Source organism: Trachypithecus francoisi, unplaced genomic scaffold (genome assembly GCF_009764315.1).
Source record: "Trachypithecus francoisi isolate TF-2019V2 unplaced genomic scaffold, Tfra_2.0 Lachesis_group16, whole genome shotgun sequence".
NCBI lineage: Eukaryota > Metazoa > Chordata > Mammalia > Primates > Cercopithecidae > Trachypithecus > Trachypithecus francoisi.
Genome location: NW_022681461.1, coordinates 51,271,853 through 51,298,973, shown reverse-complemented (window position 1 = coordinate 51,298,973; position 27,121 = coordinate 51,271,853). Strand labels below are relative to the sequence as shown.

General features: G+C 38.6%; 2 protein-coding genes across 2 annotated transcripts; both read left to right on the top strand.

The window, feature by feature from the left end:
- The first annotated feature begins 11,674 nt into the window (after nt 1-11,674).
- On the top strand, nt 11,675-12,819 carry LOC117099354 (interferon alpha-14). The gene has a single exon (XM_033238749.1). The coding sequence runs from the start codon at nt 11,797-11,799 to the stop codon at nt 12,454-12,456; it is 660 nt and encodes a 219-aa protein (XP_033094640.1). The 5' UTR covers nt 11,675-11,796; the 3' UTR covers nt 12,457-12,819.
- Nucleotides 12,820-18,887: 6,068 nt separating this feature from the next.
- Nucleotides 18,888-20,048, top strand: LOC117099353 (interferon alpha-4). The gene has a single exon (XM_033238748.1). It carries the CDS (start codon nt 19,124-19,126, stop codon nt 19,691-19,693), a length of 570 nt encoding a protein of 189 aa, XP_033094639.1. The 5' UTR covers nt 18,888-19,123; the 3' UTR covers nt 19,694-20,048.
- The last annotated feature ends 7,073 nt before the right edge of the window (nt 20,049-27,121 follow it).

Here is a 27,121-nt window from a genome sequence, read left to right as displayed (position 1 = left end):
ATGGGAGTTGACCCGAGCCTTAGATAAAGTTCATCACATTTTGTCCTTTGTAGACTTCTTCTGTCCTCCAGAGGGGAGGATGAAGAAATTTAGGAGGTGGACATGGCATAGCTTTCCACGCAGTATATGTGAGGGTTCTCCAGAGAACAGAACAAAGAGGATGGAGAGAGAGATTTATTTTAAGAAATTGGATCACATAATTGTGCAATCTTGGCAGATTCAAATCTGTAGGGTAATCTGGCAGGCTGGAGACCGTGGACAAAGTGGCAATTGGAGTCCAAAGGTAGTCTGCTGGCAGAATACCCTCTTCTTCAGAGGAGGTATGTCTTTCCCTATTAAGGCCTTTGACTGATTGGAGGAAGCCCACCCACATTATGGAGGATAGTCTGCTTTACTCAAAGTCTACTAATTTAAATGTTAATCTGATCTAAAACGTATCTTCACAGAAACACCTAGAAGAATGTTTGGCCAAACATCTGGGTGCCCTGGCCTAGGCAAGTTGACACATAAAATTAACCATCATACTGCCCCTTTCTAAGTGATGTCCTAACATTTCAAATATTATTCCTCTTCCATTCTTTGATGGTGGTTTTTGTGTTTTATATATTTTACATAATTTTCCTACCTTTTTTGTTTCTAGGTGAGCAAATTCTAAGATCAGGGTCCACTCCATCATCTTACTAGGAAAAGTCTCTGCAGCCATGCTCTGTTTCATAGGAAGAAGTTAGAAATATTTGTACATTAAAAATAACCACCATATTTTTGTAGTTTAGCTATTTTTCATGAGCTTACAATAACAGCCCAGGCCACCTCTTCTTTATTTAAAATCTAATCTTATTGTCAAGTCTCCATTCCATCATTTTCCATCAATTCCATAGATAAAAATTTTATTATTATCTATGGCATAGGATGAGATTTTACATTGACTTCTGCCTTTATTCCCAATTCATCATTTTAGAACCACTTATGGAAAACTCCTTTCTGCCACATTAACATAATATATATATATGTGTGTGTGTGTGTATATATATATATCCAAATCTAATTACTACACATAATTTCAAAGACTATATACTTTAAAAGTTGGTTTATCTAATATTCCCCTATATCACCCTGTTTCCAGCATTACCATTAAAGACTCATTTCATTTTCTAGTAGGGATAGTTATGCCAAGAATTCTTCTTCTATACTTTTACATTATTATAATGTATTATTCCTGATTAAATTTATATTTTATTTACCATGTAGAGCATAAACTTCACAAAATATCACTGGCCCTTGAGGATGAACAAATAACCAAATTGCAATGAATACAATATTCTGGGACAATATCTTCATACAATGGAAGAGTAAAACTGGATCAAGGAATTTCTTTTCCCCAATATCTAAGGTAGAGAATAGGTGAGCACCAGCAAAAAATACAACAGCATGCACCTGCGCCAATAAAATAAAGACAAGGGAGCAAGACAGATGTTTAATTTCGGAGTCAAAGCACATTTTAAAACATAATAGAATTCTAAAATATGAAACTTTAAAAATTGTCCATAATATGCAATTCGGGACTCTACATTGTATCTTGATTCCGCCACCAATTATGTATAATCTTGGGAAATTCACTTAACTCCTCTGAGCCTCAGTCCCCTTAAGTAAATATAGGGTAGAAATATTCATACAGTTGTATTAAACAAACGAAAACATTTTAAAGCACTTAAGAGTATTCGCCACTGAACGAGGGCTCAAATATGGTTATTTTCTTTTTTTATATAGATATAAATATCAGAATATTGAACTCTCCCACCTCCTTTCAGTAACATGACAGCCTAAACAATTGCATTCTAGGAAGTGTTCCTGAGAAGACTGAAAAATAGTCACCCTTCAGATGGAAGATTAGTCTGAATTGTATATTCAGTCAGGAAAAGGCAACTTGTAGAAATATCTGAAAGATAAGTTAGTCTCCTAAACTGAAGTAAAATAGACCTGCACATAGCACCCATTTTTCAAGTCTGATATCTGACATGCTTCCCCCTTTCTTCCCTGTTTGTCTGGATCCCATTCTTCACTCCCATATCACGTTAGTTTCCGTCCTCTTTCTTTAGAAATCCCCAGTGTTCTCTCCTCTTCACTCCTCATTAACCTGCACTGCCTATTCATATAGCTGATTTCAGTTCTCTTATGGGTTTTGTCCTTCAATTTCCCCTCAAGAGTACAAAGCCACTAATTAAAAGCAGAAGTTGAATGAAAGTTCTAGGTTTTTCAGAAACTCTTATATATAAAAAACCTCTTTTTATTTTCATCTGATGAATATTTCCAGAAATGAGGGAATGCCCCTGTTACAACAATGTAACAGCAGCTGTAGGAAAATAAAAGGCAGGTTCCGTTTTACTTGGGGGCTATTACAACATTAACAGAAGCAGGCAGCCACCTACTGGCCATGACAGAACAAGATAGCAGCCAGGTCTGTGGGGAGCAGGCTTTTCTGTTTATGCAGAAGTGTGTTCCTGGCAGGAGATTTTTCTTCAGAGCTAAAAAGAGGCTCTTTTCTGTCAGGAACTGACCCCAGTACTGAAATAAGCCCACTTCCTTAGGTTTTGTATCACACAGAGAGAAAATACTCCCAGCTTCAGGAAGGGCATGTTCTCTAAGGGCAATGAACAGCTATGAGGAGAGAGAAAGAGACAGAATGTTTCCCTTGCCTCCAGCCTGCCCAACCTCCCAGGGCCTCCTGTCTAATCCCTCCCACTATGTATTCTGCTACACTAGGAATCAGTACAGCCTGCCAATCTGGGTGTAGAACTGCAAGATAAACCAGAAAAAAAAACCTCCTGTTTGAAGCTACATTAGCTCTTTCTTAAGACTAAGCTGCCAGTTTTACAAATTCCTTCCTATTATCAGATTCTGTCCCTTGACTTTATAATCAGGAGAAAATTCTTACTCTCACTTTGAATAATGAATGAGCTTGCATCAGTTCTACCTAGACTTAGTAGTTAGAGCACTAGCATAAGTAAAGGAATTTCAGAGATTACAGTGATTGCCAGTTGACACCTGTGCACTATCTATTTGGGTAGAATTGAAATATACTGAGGTAACCTGCTCAAAATTGTAATTGAAGAAGTTCCTCAGGAAACGTGTGTAAATTGGCCCCATGTGAATTTCTCAGGCAGCAGGGTGGCCCCTCCCCTCCCTTCCCCTCCTTCTTTTCTTTCTTTTTCTTTCTTTCTTTCCCTTCCTTCCTTCCTTCTCTCTTTTTCTTTCCTTTCTTTTCTTTCTTCTCTCCTTCTTTCATAAACCTATCTCTGTCTTTGTAATTGCATAAAAACTTCAAATATTATGACCCCTTTCATTCTTTCGTTGATTTTTTTATGTGCTTTTTTTTTTCATTACCTTTTAGGGTGCAAATATTTCATGACTTGGCTCATTACTGGCACGTTGACCTGGAAATCTCAATAGCCATATCTTGTTTTATATCTTGGAGTTACTAGTTTGTTATATATTCTAGAGTATTGGGGAACCGAGCAGCAGATCTGGACCGACCTGTGCAGGGGTGTGGTAGGCAGCGTGAGCGCTGAGCTGGCCGCCCCACCCATGTCCCACTGTGGACTTGATTTTACTTTTCTTTTTTTTTTTTTTTTTTTGTTGAGACGGAGTCTTGCTCTGTCGCCCAGGCTGGAGTGCAGTGGCCGGATCTCAGCTCACTGCAAGCTCCGCCTCCCGGGTTTACGCCATTCTCCTGCCTCAGCCTCCCGAGTAGCTGGGACTACAGGCGCCCGCCACCTCGCCCGGCTAGTTTTTTGTATTTTTAGTAGAGACGGGGTTTCACTGTGTTCGCCAGGATGGTCTCGATCTCCTGACCTCGTGATCCGCCCGTCTCGGCCTCCCAAAGTGCTGGGATTACAGGCTTGAGCCACCGCGCCCGGCCGATTTTACTTTTCTTACCCTCACCCCAGCCAAAGCACATCTAGTAGATCTAGAAGGGGTGTGGAGAGTAGGGATCAGTGCCCCCGTGCCTAGAGAGACAGGGCGAGGGATTACTATGTAGCAACAACTGGAGACAGCCATGTTTTTCAAGCCTCAGAAGCAAGGGTAGGAACTTGGCTTTGCTTCCAGCCTTCCTGCCAGGTGATTCATGAGCTGCAGAGGTCAATACCCATTGAAGCCCAATACAGCACAACCATGGTAAACGGAGACAACCCCTGTCCTTCTGAATGGAGGCACAGATGCACTTCTGCATTCTTACCAGCTCTTTGGGTGCAGAATCTCATCTGTGCCTCTATTCAGAAGCTTCCAAGTTCTAATTCCACTAGAAGAGACTGCAGAAGGGACAGGGCTCTCTCATTTTTTTTAGCAACCAAAAGTGCACATCATGAACTTAAAGACAGTCCTCAAGAGACTGAACAATTCCAACAGGAGCCCTAAGTCAACTGTTCAAGTCATTGTCATCAGGAGAGAAGACTGAAGTGAATGCTGACAGCACATGTTCTCTAACAGAGATGTGGCCAACATCAGTGTCCCCAGCATGGATGACCTTGATGCTCTCTCAACTTGAGAGAATTGGAAGTGGCAAGAGTTACTCCAGTGCCAGCTGCAAACTTCTACTTCCTCCCTAGGGCCCAGCAAGTCATCCCAGTGCAGGAATCTCATGAATTTTGGTCATGATGGAGACTTTGTTAAAAACAAAACAAAATGAAACAATAACTTAACAGAGCAGAGATAGGCAGGGGTTTGAGTACATTTACTAGCAAGAGAGGGAGGGGACAGAGCCTTCCCATGAGGACAGGTATTATTAATGTCAACATTGCAAGATCACAATTTCCAATGAAGCAAAGACCTTTGCAAAAGTCAACCTTGACTTGTTCCTGATCTTAAAGGAAAAGCTTTCCATTTTTCACCATTGAGTACAATGTTAGCTGTAGGATTTTTATATATGGCTTTTATCATTTTGAGGTAATTTGCTTCTATTTCAACTTCATTGAGTGTTTTTATCACGAAAGGGGATTGAATTTTGTCAAATGCTTTTCCTTCATCTGTTGAGATAATCATGCATTTTTTTCTTCATTAGTTAATGCAGTGTGTTACATAGATTGATTTTTCATGTATTTGAGCTTTGTATTCCAGAACTAAGTCCCACTTGGTCATAGTGTATAATCATGTTAATGTGCTATAGAATTTGGTTTGCTTGTGTTCTGTTGTGGATTTTTGCATCAATATTCAATAGGGATTTTAGTCTATGGTTTTCATTTCTTATAGTATCTTAGTCTGGCTTTGATTTCAGAGTAATGACAGCCTTATCAAATGATATTGGAAATCTGCCTTCCTCTTCAGTGTTCTGTAAGAAATGAGAGGAATTAGTGATACTTTTTAAAATGGCAGGTAGAGTTCTGCAGTGAAGCCACATGATCATGGGCCTTTTTGTTGGTAGGGGTGGGTAAGTTTTTGTATATTAATTAAATCTCCTCACAAGTAATAAGTTGGTTCAAATGTTTTATTTCTTCATGAATTAGTATGTTTCTAATAATTAATCAATTTCTTCTAGGTTATATAACTTGTTGGTGTTTAATTGTTTTTAGGACTCTTTTGTGAGCCTTAACGTTTTTGAGAGGTGACAATGTGCTAGCAGCCCTTGCTCTCGGCGCCTCAGCGTTCACTCTGGTGGCACTTGAGGAGCCCTTCAGCCTGCCACTGCACTGTGGGAGCCCCTCTCTGGGCTGGCCGAGGCTGGAGCCAGCTCCCTCTACTTGCCGGGAGGTGTGGAAGGACAGGCGTGGGTGGAAACTGAGGCTGCACAAAGTGCTCGCAGTCTAGTGCGAGTTCCGGTGGGCCATGGGGAGCGGGGGTGGCACGGGCTGCACTGCCAGCCCAGGGCAGTGAGGGGCTTAGCATCCCAGCCGGCAGCTGTGGAGGCTGCACCTGGTCCCCCAGCACTGCCAGCTGGCATGCACCGTGCTCGAATTCTAGCCAGGCCTCAGCTGCCTCCCCAATGGGCAGGGCTCAGGACCTGCAACCTGCCATGCCCCAGCCTCCCCCCACCGCTGTGGGCTCCTGTGCCACCCGAGCCTCCCTGACGAGTGCCACTCCCTGCCCTGCAGTGCCCAGTCCCATCAACCACCCAAGGGCTGAGGAGTGCAGGCACGCTGGTGCAGGACTGGTGGGCAACTCTGCCTGCAGCCCTGGTGCAGGATCCACTGGATGAAGCCAGCTGGGCTCCTGGATCTAGTGGGGACTTGGAGAACTTTTATGTCTGTCTAAGGGATTGTGGATGCACCAATCAGTACTCTGTGTCTAGCTCAAGGTTTGTGAATACACCAATCAGTACTCTGTATCTAGCTAACCTAGTGGAGACTTGGAGAACTTTTCTGTCTAGCACTCTGTGTCTAGCTAAAGGATTGTAAACGCACCAATCAGCACTCTGTGTCTAGCTCAGGGATTGTAAATGCACCAATCAGCACTCTGTCAGAATGGACCAATCAGCTCTCTGTAAAATAGACCAATCAGCTCACTGTAAAATGGAACAATCAGCAGGATGTGGGTGGAGCCAGATAAGGGAATAAAAGCAGGCTGCTGGCCCCAACCAGCCGCAACCAGCTGGCGTCCTCTTGCACACTATGGAAGGTGTATTCTTTTGCTCTTTACAATAAATCTTGCTGATGCTCATTCTTTGGGTCCACACTGCCTTTATGAGCTGTTAACACTTATGAACTGTTAACACTCCTGAAGCCAGCGAGACCACGAACCCACCGGGAAGAAGGAACAACTCCAGATGTGCCGCATTTAAGAGCTGTAACACTCACTGCGAAGGTCTGCGTCTTCACGCCTGTCAGCTAAACCACGAACCCACCACAAGGAAGAAGCTCCAGACACATCTGAATATCTGAAGAAACAAACTCCGGACACACCATCTTTAAGAACTGTAACACCGCGAGGGTTCGCGGCCTCGTTCTTGAAGTCACGGAGACACAGAACCCACCAATTCAGACACATTTTGTACCATCAGTTGTAATCTCATCTCTTGAATTTCTGATTTTTGTTATTTGAGTTATGTCTCTTTTTTCATAGTTAATCTAGTTAAGGGTTTGTAAATTTTTTCAAAAATCTAACTCAATTTTTTAAATTTTTTTCTGTTTTTCGATGCTCTGTTTCATTAACTTTGCTCAAGTCTTTATTATTTCCTTGCTTCTCTTAGCTTTGGGTTTAGTTTGTTCTTTTTTTTCTACTTAGAGTTTAAAGTTAGGTTGTTGATTTAATCGCTTCCGTTTGTTTTTATAGTTGTAAAAGTGTATGTAAAAGGGTATGCTTTTATAGCTGTAAATTTTCCACTTAGTACTGCTTTCTCTAGATCATGTATATTTTGGAATGTTTTGTTTAAATTTTCATTTATCTTAATGTTTTAATTTCCTTTTTAAATTTGTGATCCTTATATTTTTATCATATTTAGATATACATGTGTTTTCTTTCTGTTCCTGTGCATTGGGATGCAAAATCAGACCACTTTTATTCTCTAAAAAAAATGTGAAATGAAGAAAGAAAGATCTGGTCTTGTGAATGCTATATGGAAACACTGTACATTTCATTTGTTCTGTCATGCTCACCTCCTTTCATTAATATAAAATTGAATAGATGAAGGAAAAGAACCTGGGATAGAAAAACAAATTTGCACAGTAAAACACCACATGAAGAGAGGTTATACATAATTTCTCAATAGAATCTCAAGTGAACAAAGAATAAAAATGCTGCTTTCCCAGTGTTGGATAGACTAAGAAAAATAGCTTGCTCAGAAATAGTGAATATTCTCAGGATGTGATGATTAGAATGAACTCTAAAATCTAATAAAAATGATTGGATAAACTAGTAAAAGTTATCAATTTTTGCAAAGTACATTTCTGAACAGAAGACTCATCTACTAAAGAAATTTTTGTGCCAATTTCAAAACTTGGCACATTTTAATTGTTTTAATTATACGAAGAGTTTATTTTAATCATCAAAATAAGGGATAATAACATTTATTTGATTTATAAAAATCTGATTCTCCTGTGGAATTAGTGAGGACCTGAAGGAGATAAGGCCCTATATGGCAGTACTATCAGTATACCAAAACTTGTTTGGCATTTTCTGTTTATTGTTAAACTCTCTCAAACTCCTGATAATTTGCCCATTTTCTAATCACATTATTATTACTTTTTTGCTCTTGAGATGTTTCAGTGCCTTGTGTATTCCGGATACTAATTCCCTTTGGAATTAAATGGGATTAACTCTTGATCCCATATTAATCAAGCTACACTTTGTCACTTCAGAACAGAGGGTGTCACTAGAGATGTGAAACCTCAGGATTTTGAGGTGAGATGGCACTGTGAAAAGGATGAAAATAATGTTGGTTTTGTAATTTAAATTCCCACGCCCATTATACCTGAATATAACATAGATTTGCACTACAAGTATTGGCACCAACTGAAAGAGTCATACTTAGTAAGAAAAGAAGGTATGTTTTCCAAAAACGTCCTTTTGAACACATGAAAATCTAGATGACCTAGTGTTTGGTGATAACTTTAGATAAAATACCAAAAGTATGATTCATTTAAAAAAATGATACATTGGATTTTATTACAATTAAAACTTCTGCTTTGCAAAATACACTGTCATGAGAATTTGAAAAGCCACATACTGGGGGAATATATTTGCAAAGACATCTGATAAATGGCTGTTATCCAAAATATACAAATAATACATATACATACACAATGGAGTACAATTGACACATTAAAAAAATGATATCCTGTCATTTGAAACAACATGGGTGGAACTGGAAGTCATTGTGTTAAGTGAAATAAGCCAGGCATAGAAAGACAAACTTCACATGCTCTCACTTACTTGTAGGAGCTAAAAATTAAAACAATTGAACTCATGGAGATAATGAGTAGAGGGTAGTTACCAGAGTCTGAGAAGGTTAGTGGAGGAGGAAAGAGGGAAAGGCTAAGGGATACAAAAATGCTGTTATATAGAATGAATAAGATCTAGTTTGATAGCATAACATTGTGACTACAGTCAACAACAATTTATTGTACATTTAAAAATAACTTAAAGTATAATTACATTATTTGTAACACAAAAAAAGGATAAAACTTGAGGTGATTTACCCATTTACCCTGATTAAATTATTACTCATTGTATGCCTATACCAAAACATCTCATGTATCCCTTAAATATATACTTCTACTATATACCCAAAAAATTAAAAGTTAAAAAACATATGTGTGTGTGTGTGTGTGTATACACACACAAAGAATACTTAAAACTCAGCAATAAGAAAACAACCCAATTAGAAATTAGGAAAAATCTCTGAATATACTCCTAACCAAACTAGATATAAAGATGGAAATAACATATGAAAGTATACTCAGTGTCATACACTACTAGGGAATTGCACATTAAAATAATAATGAGATACCACTACATACATATTAGAATGGCTAAAATCCAAAACATTGACAACACACACATTAAGTTGGGAGAAGTGTCCTTTGAGATTATCAATTCCCTTGTTTCTTCTAAGAGACATAATAAGAAAAACATTGACCTCTTGAGTTTATGTATACATTAAGGGAGAGCTTGAGAAATAACACTTAACCATTATGTGGAGAGTATACTGTAGTCTTTTAAATTTGCCTTTTTAATGCACAAACTCATGCAATTGGTGTGTGTCCCATGGCTCTCTGTGAAGGCTGTATTCAGCAAAACAAAAACACACCCTTGATCAGGAATGATTACTTTTCTTCTAGCCCATGATCATTTGCTGCCTTTGATCTACATCCGTTCCACTTTCTTGCTTCTTTTCTTCTCCATTCCTTAATCTCTATCTTGGCTGGGCTGAATGTGGGTAAGTTGCTTTTTGTCCTTGTTTTTTCCCATTAATATATTGCTTCCTTTTTATATTTTTATCACATTTAGATATACATTTGTTTTGGGGTTTCTTTTGTCCCACTTCTTTAGGATGCAAAAAGTGGACAACCTTTGTTTTCATTAAAAATGAAAATGAAAATGAGAAATAAAGGTTTCTGGTGTCCTGCATGTAAAACAATTGTACAACACATTTATGTTATCACATTTACATCCTATTATGGACATTCAGGACAAAAAGGGTTTCCTTTAGTTTGATAAAAATGAACTAGAATTGGAACATCTGCAGGTCCTTTGGAAATTTAAATTTTAGTGCCAAAAAATTTGTTTAATCAAATTAATGGTTTTTTCTTAACTACATATACTCATTCAGCATGATATTGCTCCTAAGGGTGTAAAAGTTATTTCTGAGTGTGGTAACAAATATCAGGCATTTTGGTGATTGGTAGCACTCTAAAACTCAACTCTATCTGACAAAACTTTATTCCTTAGTACTTTTTTTTTCCACTGGGTTTTCTTGTGTATCACATGAAAAGCACTGACATTGAGTTCATGGAAGATACACACAAGGTGTATAAGATCAGCGTTACACACCTATGTCAAATGGGTGCTGTGATTGGAGGAATTTCCAAGGTTTACTAGATGTCAAAGTCATATCATCTCAGATGGCCTCTGTATATATATGGGCTGTCATCAGCCATCTTATGAATGTTGCTTATGTTTAATCCTTAGCATTTCTGACTGTGTTGTGAGATTTAAGAAATAAATGCAAATACTTTATATTTTATTATTTAATTCTACTAAAGGTGTTCAAATACATCAATAATTATGTCAAGCACTGAAGAGAAAAAAATCTAGACAATATTTGAATGAACATCTAGCAGCTAGTGAAGTTAAACATTTTCTAACAGGAAGGAAAATTAAAAGGTAAAAAGACTAAAAGAAAATGTTAAAAAATTAAATTTTAATAGTCTTTAGCAGTTTTAAATGTTTTAAAGTATTTTATTGTATTAGGTATTATTATGTGTTTTTATAATTCGTCAATTTGCTGATGTAATTGAACACATTACATTTTATATAGGTAAATAGATCACTTTAAAGACACAAACAAATTGAGTTAAATGCCCATGGGTTTTAAATTTAACTATTAACTTTTAGCTTAAAAATTTCATTTGGTCCTTTCCTTTCCTTTCCTTTCCTTTTTCCTTTCCTTTCCTTTCCTTTTTCCTTTCCTTTTTCCTTTCCTTTCCTTTCCTTTCCTTTCCTTGCCTTTCCTTTCCTTTCCTTTCCTTTCCTTCCCTCTTTCTTTCTTTTTTTTTTTGATGGAGTCTCACTCTGTTGCCCAGGCTGTACTGCAACTTTGCAATCTCAGCTCACTGCAACCTCTGCCTCCTGAGTTCAAGCAATTCTTCTGCTCCAGCCTCCCGAGTAGCTAGGATTACAGGCACCTGCCACCATGCCCGACTAATTTTTGTATTTTTAATAGAGATGGGGTTTCACCATGGTAGCCAGGCAGGTCTCGAACTCCTGACCTCGTGATCCACCTGCCTTGGCCCCCCAAAGTGCTGGAATTATAAGTGTGAGCCACTGGGCCTGGCCCATTTGGTCATTCTTAACACTAAGTTGAATAAAAAGATTAAACTTTACACTCCTTATAAATAGATATGTAGAGTACCTTAACAAATATATGGTGTGTCCCTCTTATTAAAACTTAATGGGACTTTGAATTAGAAAGAAATTTCTAAAAAGTCTATGGGGCAGGGAAAGAGGAGGTAATAATGAAAATAAAAGTGGTTGAGAAACTGCTCTATACCCGTGTAGACATTACACAAAGGAAAGCCAAAAGGGAAGTAGAAAGAAACATGAAGACGTTCAGAAAATGGAAGCTAGTATGTTCCCTATTAAAAACCTATGCACAGAGCAAGGTCTTCAGAAAACTTACAGCCCAAAGTTCAGGGTTACTCCTCATCAACCAGCCCAGCAGCATCTTCAGGATCCCCAATGGCATTGCCCTTTGCTTTAATGATGGCCCTGCTGGTGTTTAGCTACAAGTCAAGCTGCTCTCTGGGCTGTAATCCATCTCAAACCCACAGCATGAATAACAGGAGGACTTTGATGCTCATGGCACAAATGAGGAGAATCTCTCCTTTATCGTGCCTGAAGGACAGAAATGACTTTGCATTCCCCCAGGAGGAGTTTGATGGCAACCAGTTCCAGAAGACTCAAGCCATCTCTGTCCTCCATGAGATGATCCAGCAGACCTTCAATCTCTTCAGCACAAAGGACTCATCTGCTGCTTGGGATGAGACCCTCCTAGACAAATTCTACATTGAACTTTTCCAGCAACTGAATGACCTGGAAGCCTGTGTGATACAGGAGGTTGGAGTGGAAGAGACTCCCCTGATGAATGAGGACTCCATCCTGGCTGTGAAGAAATACTTCCAAAGAATTACACTCTATCTGATGGAGAAGAAATACAGCCCTTGTGCCTGGGAGGTTGTCAGAGCAGAAATCATGAGATCCCTCTCTTTTTCAACAAACTTGCAAAAAAGATTAAGGAGGAAGGATTGAAAATTTGTTCAACATGGAAATGATCCTCATTGACTGATACATCATCTCACACTTTCATGAGTTCTTCCATTTCAAAGACTCTTTTCTCCTATAACCACCACAAGTTGAATCAAAATTTTCTAATGTTTTCAGGAGTGTAAAGAAACATCATGTTTACCTGTGCAGGCACACTAGTCGTTTACAGATGACCATGCTGATGTCTCTGTTCATCTATTTATTTGAATATTTATTTATTTAACTATTTTAAAGATTTAAATTGTTTTTTTTATGTAATATCATGTGTACCTTTACATTGTAGTTAATGTAATAATATATGTTCTTCATATTTAGCCAATATATTAATTTCCATTTTCACTAAATTTTTACTATACAAAATTTCTTGTGTTTGTTTATTCTTTAAGATAAAATGCCAAGCCTGACTGTACAATCTGACTTAAAAATAGATGATTTAATTAGGTTACCTATCATAATTTTATTGAAGTTATAGAAAAATACATTTTTCCATACCAGGTTATATGTTGCCTTCAGGATATAAACATGAACATAAAAACTACAGTTCCTGTTCTCTTGTATCTTTGACTTTTGTCCAGAAAGAAATCTAAAAATAATAATAATACTGAATTAATATCAGTTATGCTAACTGCTGTATTGTGAGGAAATAAAAAAGCAATGAAGTCCTCTTAGCAGAAGGTAGATTGAGACATGTCTGGAATTAAAAGAAGAGATATTCGCTATAAACTGACTTTCAAACATGTAATTGAAAATGTACATTGCCAGTCAGATAAATGAGTTTGCAGTTTCCAAGGAATATGATATCTGGAAGTTCCTAACTGGCAATGGAAAGGCCAAAAATGAAGGCTGTCATGTGGGGAGCAAGTGGAGAGGGAAAAAAAGACTTAAACTGGATTCTGAGGATTTTCCACGATTTTAAAGTAGGGGAAGAGAAGAGACACAAAGAAAAGAGAGGTGGAATACCTTAACAGCAGAAGGACAAGAGGGAATGATGATAAAAGCATATTTAGAAAATAAATGTGCTTAGAAAAAGAATCAATAGACTTATGGAAAATGTGAATTAAAACTGAGCACTACAGCAAGAAAAGAGATGGCAGTGCAGAGCTTACTGAGAGCTGGATTGATAGAATTAATCAGCAGAAGCCATTCTGGGGTAGGTAGAAGAATGAATGAGAAAAGAAAAATCAAGATAACACATATAGAAAATTGTGGGAGATCTGCCTTTGTAAAGGTGGGAAGTAATAAGTTGGACTCCAAAAAAATGTGGATTATCTTTTATCTGCATAGTATTTCCCTTTTGAAAATATATGTCACTGAATAAATTTCATAAATGTGATTCATTGGTAAATCACATTAATACATTTAATATTTTATATATTTAAAGCATAAAATATAAAATTAACAATAGTAATTAATCATTATTTTGATTAATACTCTGTTAATTGTCAGTAAAAACTGACACATTTCTATCATAAAATAAAATCGGAAACTGGAAAAGAGAATCTCTTTCTCAGTACTTTGGGAATGAGGAAAGGATGCCCTGTTTAATAAATGCTACTGGGAAAACTGGAGAGCCGTATGCAGAAAACTGAAACTGGACCCCTTCCTTACACCTTATATAAAAATTAGCTCAAGATGGATTAAAGACTTATATGTAAAACCCAAAACCATAAAAACCCTAGATGAAACATAGGCAGTAGCATTCAGGACATAGGCATGGGCGAAGAAATCACCAAAACCAACTGCAACAAAAGCTAAAATTGACAAATGGCATCTAATTAAAGAGCTTCTGCACAGCAAAAGAAACTATCTATCATCAGAGCGAACAAGTAGCCTAGAGAATGGGAGAAAATTTTTGCAGTCTACCCATTCGACAAAGGTCTAATATCGAGAATGTACGAAGAACTTAAAAAAAATTACCAAAAAAAAAAAAGGCCCATCCAAAAGTGGGCAAAGGACATGAACAGACACTTCTTAAAAACAGACATATATGCAGCCAATAAACATGAAAGAAGCTCAACATCACTGATCACTAGAGAAATGAAAATCAAAACCACAGTGAGATACCATCTCATGCCACTCAGAATGGCGATTACTAAAAAGTCAGGAAATAACAGATGCTGGTGAAGCTGTAGAAAAATAGGACAGATTTTTTTACTTCTTCCAAAAATGCCAAATATATCTATCGGGGAAATGGATCTGTGGTTTTCTTGTAGTATCCCTGTGTGGCTTTGACATCAGGGAAATGCTCGTCTCATAAAATGAGTCTGAAACTATTCCTTCCTCTTCAATTTTTTGGAAGATTTTGAGAAAGATTGGTGTTAATTCCCTAAATGTTGGATAGAATTATCCACTGAAGCCATCCGATTATGTTTTGCTGTGGTTGTTGTTGTTATTGTTATTGGGAAGTTTGATGACTGATTCGATCTCCTTACTAGTTATAGGTCTAGTCAGATTTTTTATTTATTCACGATTTGGTCTTGGTAAGTTGTTTGTTTCTAGGAATTTATATATTTCTTATAGGTTAATCAATTGGTTGGAGTATAATTGCTCATAGTTGGAGTATAATTGCTCATAATCAATTTGTTGGAGTATAATTGCTCATAGTAGTCTGTTATAATCCTATTTATTTATTTATTTATTTTGAGATGGAGTCTCTCTCTGTCCCCTGGGCTGGAGTGCAGAGGTGCGATCTCCACTCACTGCAAGCTCTGCGTCCCGAGTTCAGGCCATCTCCTGCCTCAGCCTCCTGAGTAGCTAAGACTACAGGCATCCGCCACAATGCCCGGCTAATTTCTTTTTGTATTTTTAGTAGAGATGGGGTTTCACTGTGTTAGCCAGGATGGTCTCGATCTCCTGACCTCATGATCCGCCCGCCTCGGCCTCCCAAAGTGCTGGGATGACTGGCGTGAACCACCGCGCCCGGCCAATCCTTTTTACCTCTATGCCATCAGTTATGTGTCCTCCGTTATTTCTGATTTTTATTTGATTTTTCTCTACTTATCTCTTAATACACTTAAGGGTTTGTCAATTTTGTTGATCCTTTCAAAAGACCAACGCTTGGTTCCATTGATTTTTTAATTGCTTTTCTATTCTGTATTTTATTAATTTATTAATAAAATTTCATCTTTCTTATTTTCTTCCTCTTCCTAGCTATGTGTTTATTTGTTCTTTTTCTACTTCCTTCACTTGTAAAGTTAGTTCATTGGTTTGAGGTCTTTCTTTTTTTTTTAAATATAAGCTTTTATAGCTTTCAATTTCCTCTTTAGCTCTGTTTTCACAGCATCACATACATTTTGGTATGTTGTGTTTTCATTTTCATCTCACTGAAGATATTTTCTAAGCTCTTTCGTCTTTCTTACTTTCTTCCTCTTCGTAGCTATGTGTTTATTTCTTCTTTTTCTAGTTCCTTAACTTTTAAAGTTAGTTCATTGGTTTGAGATCTTTCTTCTTTTTTAATATAAGCTTTCAACTGATCCTTTCAAAAGACCAACACTTAGTTCCATTGATTTTTTTAATTGCTTTTCTATTCTGTATTTTATTAATTTCTTATTGATAAAATTTCATCTTTCTTATTTTCTTCCTCTTCCTAGCTGTGTGTTTATTTCTTCTTTTTCTACTTCCTTAACTTGTGAAGTTTGTTCATTGGTTTGAGGCCTTTCTTCCTTTTTAATATAAGCTTTTAAAGCTTTCAGTATCCCCTTTAGCTCTGTTTTCACTGCATCACATACGTTTTGGTATGATGTATTTTCTTTTTCATCTGTCTCAAGATATTTTCTAAGTTCCCTTCTGGTCATTCTTTTTTTTTTTATACGTTAAGTTCTAGGGTACATGTGCAAAACGTGCAGGTTTGTTAAATAGCTATACATGTGTCATGTTGGTTTGCTATACCCATTAACTCATCATGTACATTAGGTATTTCTCCTCTTACAGGTTTATCACATTTAAACATACATTTGTTTTCTTTTTGTTCCCACAAATTAAGATGAAAGATCAGACCACTTTCACTTTCTAGGAAAAGTGAAGTGCGAAATATAAATATATTTGTTGTTGTGAATGCCACATAGAACCACTGTATAGACCATTTAAAAATTGTATTTATATTGTTTCATCGACACTAACCTGAATATGAAAATCAAAGAAATCAAAATACAAACAAATTTTCACAGTAAAATACTATATAAAAATGTATATGCAAAAATTCACAATCAATCTCAAGTGAAAAAAGAAAAAATACTCTCTCCCCCAGTGTTTTAAAGACTAAGAATAATAACTTGGGCAAACTTGCCTGGATTCTCAGGGTCTGATAATAAGGATGAGCCCAAAATTCAATACAAACTTGTTGACTGAATAAACTACTAAATTAATATACAAAATATACGTTTCTGAAATGAAGACTCTGTTGTTATTGAAACCCCGGTGCAGACTTCACAATGTATAGTATTTTAATTGTTCAATGATATGAAGAATTTAAATGAATAATTTAAAATAATGAATAATAAAATGTGTTTGGTTATTTTCTAAAATTGACCCATTTCATAATCTCTACCTTTATATAAACAGGCTCATTTTCTACTAGTGTCTTCTAAAGATTATCACGTGATTTGAAGCTGAAATTTATAAATGATGGAAAAATGATGTTACAAGTATTTACAGTTCACATACACATTCTGGGGATTTGATCCGGGGAAGGAAAGCTGTAGAATGATCTAGGGGACAGAAGCTATTATTCCCTACTTTTGGGAATAGTAAACTGTCTGATTCCTATAAACTGTGTGAATGGGAGAGTTTGAATTTAGACATATGAATCTGTATTTGATAACAGGCTAGTTATTTTCAATTATAACAAAGTAGAGGGCAGATCAGAGATGAAGTCATAAATGGTTAATATAGTGCTGGGCAGAGGATGATATTGTGCTGCTCTTGCAATTGGGATCCCCAGATCTACATGTACCTTAAAAAAACTAGAATCCCACTGGTTATAGCAGTAAACTACATGGGCATTATTGGCTCTCAATAAGAGCTGAATGGACATTTTTGTCATTGTCTATTATAATCACAGCAAATATGGCCATGATGAAGCAAAATAGCCTCATTCTTGAACACTTTCTAGTAGAAGAAAAAATGAGAAACTACTAAAAACTCCACTTACTATGTAGCTGATTTGCTAAAGCAGACCTCATTCCGTTTAAGGACTCAGCCTCTATAGGGCTGAGACAAACTAACTTCTTATGCAAAATAAAAAGTTAGAGTCAGAGTTCAGGACCTCTCTGAAAGTTAATTCTTTAGTTGATAATATTCAATATTTATATATTTATGAATTTAGAACAAATATGATCTTTTTTATTCAATAAGAATTGACTTGGATGGGAACTTCTGAAAACCTTTAGGGAATTTGAACTTCGATGAAAAATGCCAAAATGATTTAATTGATAATATTTTCTAAGTCACATATGTTTATTGGAGTGATACTTCTTCGAAGGGTACAAAAATTAGTTCTCATAGCATAAACAAGTCTGACAGATTACAACAGCTTGTGACCTCCAACAACTCTCTCCAACAAAATTTGATTGCTTAATATTCATCTTTCTCACTGGGTTTTGTTGTGTATCACATGAGAAGCACTGATATTGAGTTCATGAAGATACACAAAATATTTGCAAGATCAGTGTTAAAAACCTATGTCAAATTGATGACTGTGATTGGAGGACTTTTTGTCCATTTTTTTGCTAGGTCTTAGAGTCTTATCGCAATATGTGGCTTTAACCTGCATACCTTTGGGCTGCCATTGACTGTCTTATGGTTATTACGTATGTTTTCTCCTCAGTTCTTCAGGATGTTTCGTAGACTTTGAGAATTTGTTGCAAATACCTTATCTTATATGATTTATTTCTACTGAAGTTACACAACACATCAATATGTATGTCAAGTGCTGAAAAGAAAAAAGTGTTGGCAACATCTGGATTAATATTGCAGCTAGTGAAGTTTACAAATTACTTTCTCATATAAAGCAAAATTCAAAGCTTCATATACTGTGAGAAAAATTTTAAACAACTGGTTCATATTTTTTGGAATTTTGAATGATTAGGTATGTAATTACATTCATATGATTAATGTGCATTTATACAGATTTTTATTTTGCATATGTAATTTGATACAACAAAATTTACATGAACAAATTACATTAAAAGTTATTCTACAATTATACTCATCAAATTAAGCTAAATGTCAATAGATTTTAAACTTAGATTTTAGGTTAACTTTTCTGTCATTCTTAACTTTACATCGAATAAAAAGAGCAAACTTTATAGTCTTTATCTGTGAAGTAGAGGTTTACACAGTATACATAAATAGATCTGTGTTATTAAAATTTTATGAAGATTTCAATTAGAAAAAAAAATACCACAAAAGGCTTTGAGTGCAGGGGAAAAGTAGGCAATGATGAAAAGAAATGAAAAACATCTTTAAACATATGTAGAGAGTGAATAAAGAAAGCAAAAACAGAGATAGAAAGTAAAACTAGGGCATTTAGAAAATGGAAATTAGTATGTTCACTATTTAAGACCCATGCACAGAGCAAGGTCTTCAGAAAACCTAGAGGCCAAGGTTCAAGGTTACCCACCTCAAGTAGCCTAGCAATATTTGCAACATCCCAATGGCCCTGTCCTTTTCTTTACTGATGGCCATGGTGGTGCTCAGCTACAAATCCATCTGCTCTCTGGGCTGTGATCTGCCTCAGACCCACAGCCTGGGTCATAGGAGGGCCTTGATACTCCTGGCACAAATGGGAAGAATCTCTCCTTTCTCCTGCCTGAAGGACAGACATGACTTTGGATTCCCCCAGGAGGAGTTTGATGGCAACCAGTTCCAGAAGGCTCAAGCCATCTCTGTCCTCCATGAGATGATCCAGCAGACCTTCAATCTCTTCAGCACAAAGGACTCATCTGCTACTTGGGAACAGAATCTCCTAGAAAAATTTTCCACGGAACTTTATCAGCAACTGAATGACCTGGAAGCCTGTGTGATACAGGAGGTTGGAGTGGAAGAGATTCTGCTGATGAATGAGGACTCCATCCTGGCTGTGAGGAAATACTTCCAAAGAATCACTCTCTATCTGACGGAGAAGAAATACAGCCCTTGTGCCTGGGAGGTTGTCAGAGCAGAAGTCATGAGATCCCTCTCTTTTTCAACAAACTTGCAAAAAAGATTAAGGAGGAAGGATTGAAAATTTGTTCAACATGGAAATGATCCTCATTGACTGATACATCATCTCACACTTTCATGAGTTCTTCCATTTCAAAGACTCATTTCTCCTATAACCACCACGAGTTGAATCAAAATTTTCTAATGTTTTCAGGAGTGTAAAGAAGCATCGTGTTTACCTGTGCAGGCACTAGTCCTTTACAGATAACCATGCTGATGTCTCTGTTCATGTATTTATTTAAATATTTATTTATTTATTTTTAAGATTTAAATTATTTTTATGTAATGTAATGTGTACCTTTACATTGTGGTTAATGTGACAATATATGTTCTTCTTATGTAGCCAATATATTAATTTCTTTTTCATTAAAGTTTTACTACACAAAATGTCTTGTGTTTGTCTATTCTTTAAGATAAAACACTAACCCTGACTGTATACCTTGACTTAAAAATAGATGATTTAATTAAGTTAACTATCAATTTTATTCAAGTTATAGAAAAATATATTTTTCTATACCAGGTTATATGCTGACTTCAGGATACAAACATGAGCATAAAAACTACAGTCACTGTTCTCCTGTATCTTTGATTTTTGTCAGGAAAGAAATCTAAGAATAATAATAATGCTGAGTTAATATCAGTTATGCTGACTGCTGAATTGTGAGGAAGTAAAAAAAACAATGAATTCCTCTTAGCAGAAGGTAGATTGAGACATGTCTGGAAATTAAAGCAGAGATATTCTCTGTAAACTGACTTTCAACATGTAATTGAAAATGTACATTGCCAGTCAGATAAATGAGTTTGCAGTTTTCAAGGAATACCATATCTGGAAGTTCCTAACTGGCAATGGAAAGGCCAAAAATGAAGGCTGTCATATGGGGAGTAAGTGGAGAAGGAAAAAAAGACAAACTGGATTCTGAGGACCTTCCAACGTTAAAGTGGGGGAACAGAAGAGACACAAAGAAAACAGAGGTGGAATACCTTAACAGCAGAAGGACAAGAGGGAATGGTGATAAAAGCGTATTTAGAAAATAAATGTGCTTAGAAAAAGAATCAACAGACTTATGGAAAATGTGAGTTAAAACTGAGCACTACAGCAAGAAAAGAGATGGCAGTGCAGAGCTGACTGAGAGCTGGATTGATAGAATTAATCAGCAGAAGCCATACTGGGGTAGGTAGAAGAGTGAATCAGAAAAGAAAATCAAGATAACACATATAGAAAATTGTGAGAGATCTGCCTTTGCAATGGAGGGAAGTAATAAGGTTGCACTCCCCAAACATGTGGATTATCTTTTATCTGCATAGTGTTTCTTTTTTGAAAATATATGTCACTGAATAATTTTCATAAATGTGATTCATTGGTAAATCATATTAATATATTTAATTTTTATATATTTAAAGCATAAAATATATAATTATTTACAATAGTAATTGATCAATATTTTTATTAATTCTGTTAAATGTCAGTAAAAACTGACTTTTTTTCATAAAATAAAATGGGAAACTGGAAAAGAGATTCTCTTTCTCAATACTTTAGGAATGGGGAGAAGATTCCCTATTTAATAAATGGTGCTGGGAAAACTGGAGAGCCATAAGCATAAAACTGAAACTGGACCTGTTCCTTACACGTTATACGTAAATTAACTCAAGATGGATTAAACACTTAAATGTAAAACCCAAAACCATAAAAACCCTAGAAGAAAACCTAGGCAATAGCGTTCAGGACATAGGCATGGACAAAGATTTTATGATGAAATCACCAAAAGCAACTGCAACAAAAGCTCAAATTGACAAATGGCATCTAATTAAAGAACCTCTGCACAGCAAAAGAAGCTATCAATCATCAGAGCAAAGAGGCAGCCTACAGAATGGTAGAAAATGTTTGCAGTCTACCCATCTGACGAAGGTCTAATATCCAGAATGTACAAAGAACGTAAACAAATTTACAAAAAAAAAAAAGAAAAGCCCCATCAAAAACTTGGCAAAGGGCATGAACAGACACTTCTCAAAAGAAGACTTTTATGTGGCCAATAAACATGAAAAAAGTTCAACATCACTGATCATTACAGAAATGCAAATCAAAACCACAATGACATACCATCTCATGCCACTCAGAATGGCGATTATTAAAAAGTCAGGAAATAACAGATGCTGGTGAATCTGTGGAAAAATAGAAATGCTTTTACATTGTTGGTAGGAGTGTAAATTAGTTAAACTATTGTGGAAGACAGTGTGGCAATTCATCAAGGATCTAGAACCAGAAATACCATTTGACCCAGCAATCCCATTGCTGAGTATATACCCAAAGAAATAGAAATCATTCTATTATAGAAATACATGCACGTGTATGTTTAATGCAGCACTATTTACAATAGCACAGACAAGAAACCAACCCAAATGCCCATCAATGATAGACTGGATTAAAAAAAATTGTGCTAATAGCTAGGTGACGAGTTGATAGGTGCAGCAAACCACCATGGCACACATATACCTATGGAACAAATCTGCACATTCTGCACATGTATCCCAGAACTTAAAGCAAAATTAAAAAAAAAAAGAAAAGAAATAAAGAAAGGAAGTTGGTCAAAATCAGGTGAAAATACAACCAAGGAATTTAAGAGAGCAGGATATGGCTGTGTATAATTGAGGGAAAGAGGAGATTAATAATGATTAAGGAAATACCAATACAAAATTTACACATCTGGTATAAATAACAATAAATTATTTTACATTGAAATTCCATTCTGCTTGCATATATTTTTTTGGCAGCCTAAAAAAACAGAATTCTGTCATGAATTCTAGAGAGGCTGAAAAATTGTCTCACCTCATTTCAAAGTCCTATTTATATTCAGTCAGGAAATGGTGGCTTGTAGAAATACCTGACAGAGGAGCAGCATCTAGAGTGAAGTGCAGAATACACGTGTTGATGGTTAACTGATTCTGGCTCCTGGCACATTCATTGCCTGGCTCTCAGAATTCCAGAGCACACCATATGAAGGTAATCTCCTAAACGTAAGTAAAATATACATCTTTGCTGATTCTGGAAGCTGACACTTTCCCCTTTCCTCCCTGCTTTTCCGTATCACATTTTTCACTCCCATATCACATTAGTTTCCTTCCTCTTCCTCTAGAAATTGGCACTGTGCTCTCTTCTTCACTCATCATTAGCCTGCACTGCCTCTTCACACAGCTGTTTTCAGTTCTCTTGTGGGTTTTATCCATCACTTTCCCATTAAGAGTACAAAATCACAAATGAAAGCAGAAGTTCAGTGAAAGTTCTAGGTTTTTCAGAAGCTCTTTTATAAAATACTCTCCTTCCTTTCTTATGAAGAATATTTCTGAAAAAGAGGCAGTGTCCCTGTTACAATGACATAACAACTTAGCAAAAAAGGAAAAAAAAGGCAGGTTCCATTTACTTGGAGACTGTTAAACATTTACAGGGAAAGAGAGCCACCAACTGGTCAAAATGCACCAAGACAGCAGCCAAGTCTGTGGAGAGCAGGCTGTTAATGAGAAGTAGGCCTCCTTGCAGGAGATTTATCTTCATAGCTAAAGAGAGGCTCTTCCCAAGAAAGAACTGACCCCGGTACTGGAATTAGGCCATTTCCCTAACTTTTGGATCTTAGAGAGAAAAAATACTCCCAGCTTCAGGCAGGACCTGTCCTCTTGGGCCAATGGACAGCTATGGGGAAAGAAAAAGGGTCAGGATGAGTCCCTTTCCTCCACCCTGCGCAGCCTCCCCGGGACCTCCTAACTTATCCCTTCCTCTATGTATTGTGCAACACTAGGAATTAGAACAGCCTGCCAATCTGGGTGTAGATTTCAAGGGTATTTGACTTTTGGTCTCTCTGTCAAGGTTGTGGAACTTTTCATAGATGATATCCTGAAATATATTTTCCAAGTTGTTTGCTTTCTCCCTGTCTCTCTTAAGGATGCAAGTGATTCCTAGATTTGGCCTCTTTATATAGTCCCCTGTTTCTTGGAGGTTTTGTTCATTGCTCTTCATTTATTTTCTTTAGTTTTGTCTGACTGTCTTATTTCAGAGAGCCAGCCTTCAAGACCTGAGATTCTTTCCTCAGCTTGGTCTATTCTGCTGTTAATACTTGTGATTGCATTATGAAACTCTTGTAATGTGTTTTTCAGATCTGTTAGGTCCATAGGTTGTTTTTCATACTGGCTATTTTGTCTGTCACCTCCTGTATCCTTTGACTGTGATTCTTAGTTTCCTTGATTTAGGTTTTACTGTTTTCAGGAATCTCAATGAAATTCCCTTCTATCCATATTCTGAGTTATATTTCTGTCATTGTAGCTAACTTATTTTGGTTAAGAACCCTTGTTGGAGAACTAGTGTGATTATTTGGAGGACATAAGAAACTCTGTCCATTTGAGTTACTGTAGTTCTTGCATTGGTTCTTTCTCATCTCTGCATATGGGAGTGTAGCTTGAGTTCAATCAATAAATGGACTTCTTTTCTGGATGTTTTCACAGGGCTGCAGCTTTGTGCAGGGTCTTTATTTGTAGCTGACTTGTCTTTGGTTTAATGAGGGTATGTTAGTGAGATTTTTTTAGTGTTGAAGCTTTGGGCATGATCTAGTAGGTGACTCTTAGGTGTGGTGGTCAGTTGTCAGGCTCTTGCTCAGTCATGTGGCTCCCCTATATTTCCTCATGGTTGCAGCCGTGCTCCTGCTCAATGCTATGAAATTGTGGGCTCCTCTCCCACTTGAGTGCTGACTGTTGCTTGTATCTTGTCACTCCCGGGCTGCCCACAACAGCTCTGGGGTTATGTCAGGGTTAATGTTTTCTCCCCAACTTGGAGGCATCGAAGGAAGGGACCTTAGTAGTAGTTGTAACTGAGAGTCTTTTGCTTGTCTCCTGGGGGCTCCACCCCAGAGATACAGGCCAGCAGTCACTCAGTGCAATCTGCCTGGGATGGGGGTGTCTGTGCTGTGGGCCCAAGCCAGTGGTTCCCTGACTGGTGACGTCAGGGGTGGGTGGTTGACCAATGGGAGACAGACTGGCCTCCTCTCTTGGGTTGACTGCAGCTTGTTGGAGGTATGGATAAGGCACTTGGGGTCTTTGATGCGTCATTAGTCCCAAGGTAGCTGGGGTGGCACCACTGCAGAGACAACGGTAGACAGGCTTCCTTTTGCCCCTGGTTTCTCCACCTCCAAGAAATGTGAAGCCATGTTAATGAGAGTGTATAGCCAGAGGGGTGAGGTGGCTGCACTGCTGGTGTAAGCTTGGGGTTTCACTTTTTGGGAAACAAAAGGTGAAAATCTCACCAGGAGCAGAGACTTTTCTCCTTCCCATATGGTAACTGCAGCATGCTGTAAGTTCAGGTGACTGTGGTGTGCTGTAAGCTTATAAACAAAGAGCTTCGGGCTCTTTGTTTCTTCCCCAGACTCAAGGCAGCAGGGATAAAACTGCTGCTGTGGCAGTGGCAGAGGTAGGATGGCTCTGGGAGCCTCTCCCCAGGGAAACTCCAGGCAACTACCAGTGGATATGCTCAGCCGTGGGTGGGGTGACTGTTCTGCAGACACGGGCTGGGGGCCCTGCCTCCTGAAGAATAGGATGGGGATTCCCAGGGAAGAGGGGCTGAATTCCTCTTTCTATGGTGGCTATGGTGTGCTGGAGGTGCCAGTGTAGTGACTAGGCCATTTGTTCCTTCCCCAGCCAGGGGGCTGCTGGGGCTGTCCCACTGCAATGGTAGTGGTGGATGGGTTGAGGGTTGACTCTGGTATTTCTTCCTTGGAGAAATGCTGGACTGCCTGATTGAGGTGATGAGGCAGGGGAAGGGTGCCTGTACTAGAGTCTCTGGTCAGCTGGCCCTGGCCAATGAGGAGAGGTGACAACCAGGAACTGCATGCAGAACAGTCTGGCCACTCTTCTGTGAGGTAATTGCTCTGTGCTGGGGATCTGAACCACCCCCTGTTCCCTGCAGACTCTCCAGAGCCTGGAGACAGCAATGGCAAGAGCTGTGAGAGAGCAAAGATGACAACTCACCCTTCTCACTGGGAGCTCTGTTCCAGGGAGTTGCAGAGCTGCTATTGGCTCAATAGCCCCAGCTGGTGGCTGCAGACCCAGGCCTGGCAGACCCACCCAGTGAGGAGATATGGGATCAGGGATCCACAGAACAAACAGTCTGGCCAGTTTTCCATAGGGCTGCTGCAATATGCTGGAGTCTACTCCAGACCACAGTCACCTTGCATTTTTCAGTACCTGAAGGTATCAACAGTGAAGGCTATGAAACAGTGAAGATGGGGGCCTGCCCCTCCCTCTGGGAGCTCTGTTCCAGAGAGGTGAAACCTGTTGCCTGCTGCAAAATACCTGCAGGAGGTGACTGGAGACCCCAGCTGGGATATCCCGCCCACTGAGGAAAAACAGCATCAAGGACTCAGCTGAAAAAACAGTCTGGCCACCTTTTGGTAGAGCAGCTGTGCTGTGCTGGGGGTCTGCTACCACTCCCAGCACAGAAGAATGGCATTTGCAAGAATGGCTAAGGCAGTTAAACAGCAACAATGGCGATCTACCCCTCCCTTTGGGAGCGCCATCCCAGGGACATTCGAAATTGCTGTCCGCCTGAAAACACTGGTGGAGGTGAGTGGAGACCCCACTGTGGAGATTCCACCCAGTGAAAAGGAACAGGATTTGTGATCCACGTGAATAAGCAGTCTGACTGCTTCTCCGTAGAGCTGCTGGGCTGTGCTGGGTGGCTGCTCCAGTCCTTAGCTGCCTTGGATTCCCTACAACCCAAAGGCTTCAATAGCTAAGGCTGTGAGACAGCAACGACGGCAGCCCACACCCTGCCGCTGGGAGCACCATGTCAGGGAGGTGTGAGGCTGCTACCAGTGGCTGGCTGGATTCCCAAGCCAGTGGGTCTTACCCTGAGACAGGCCATGGAAGGGGGGACTGCCACTTGTCACTGCTCAGCCCCTGGATGAAACCCCTTTCCTAGGGGTATGTAAAGGGGTCTAGCCTCCTGCTTGGCTGGAGTTATAGCTTCTTTTGTGGGAGGCCTGGGTAGCTAAGACTCCAGGGTCCCCATGCATGCCTGAGCAGCTGCTCTGCTGAAACACCAAGTAGCCCTGCATGTCAGACTGAAGGCTGTGGTAGAGTGGGTTCACTAGGAGATCTCCTGATCTGAGGATTGCAAAGATCTGTGGAGGAAGCATGGGTCCTCAGGGCTGCTCACTTACTCACCACTTCCCTGGGTGGGAGAGGCTCCCCTGGCTCTGTGTCACTCCTGGGTAGGCAGTCATCCTGTCTTGCTTTGCTCGGTTCTCCATGGGTCAAGTTGTTTTCTTGAGTCTGAAAGTGTGTACCTGGATGTTTCAGTTGAAGGTGCTGTATTTACTTGCCTCTTCCGTTTCTCTCCATGAGAGTGGCACATGCTAGCAGCTTCTGGGTGGCCATCTTGGCCAACGCTGAAAACTTTTTGTTTCCCACTATA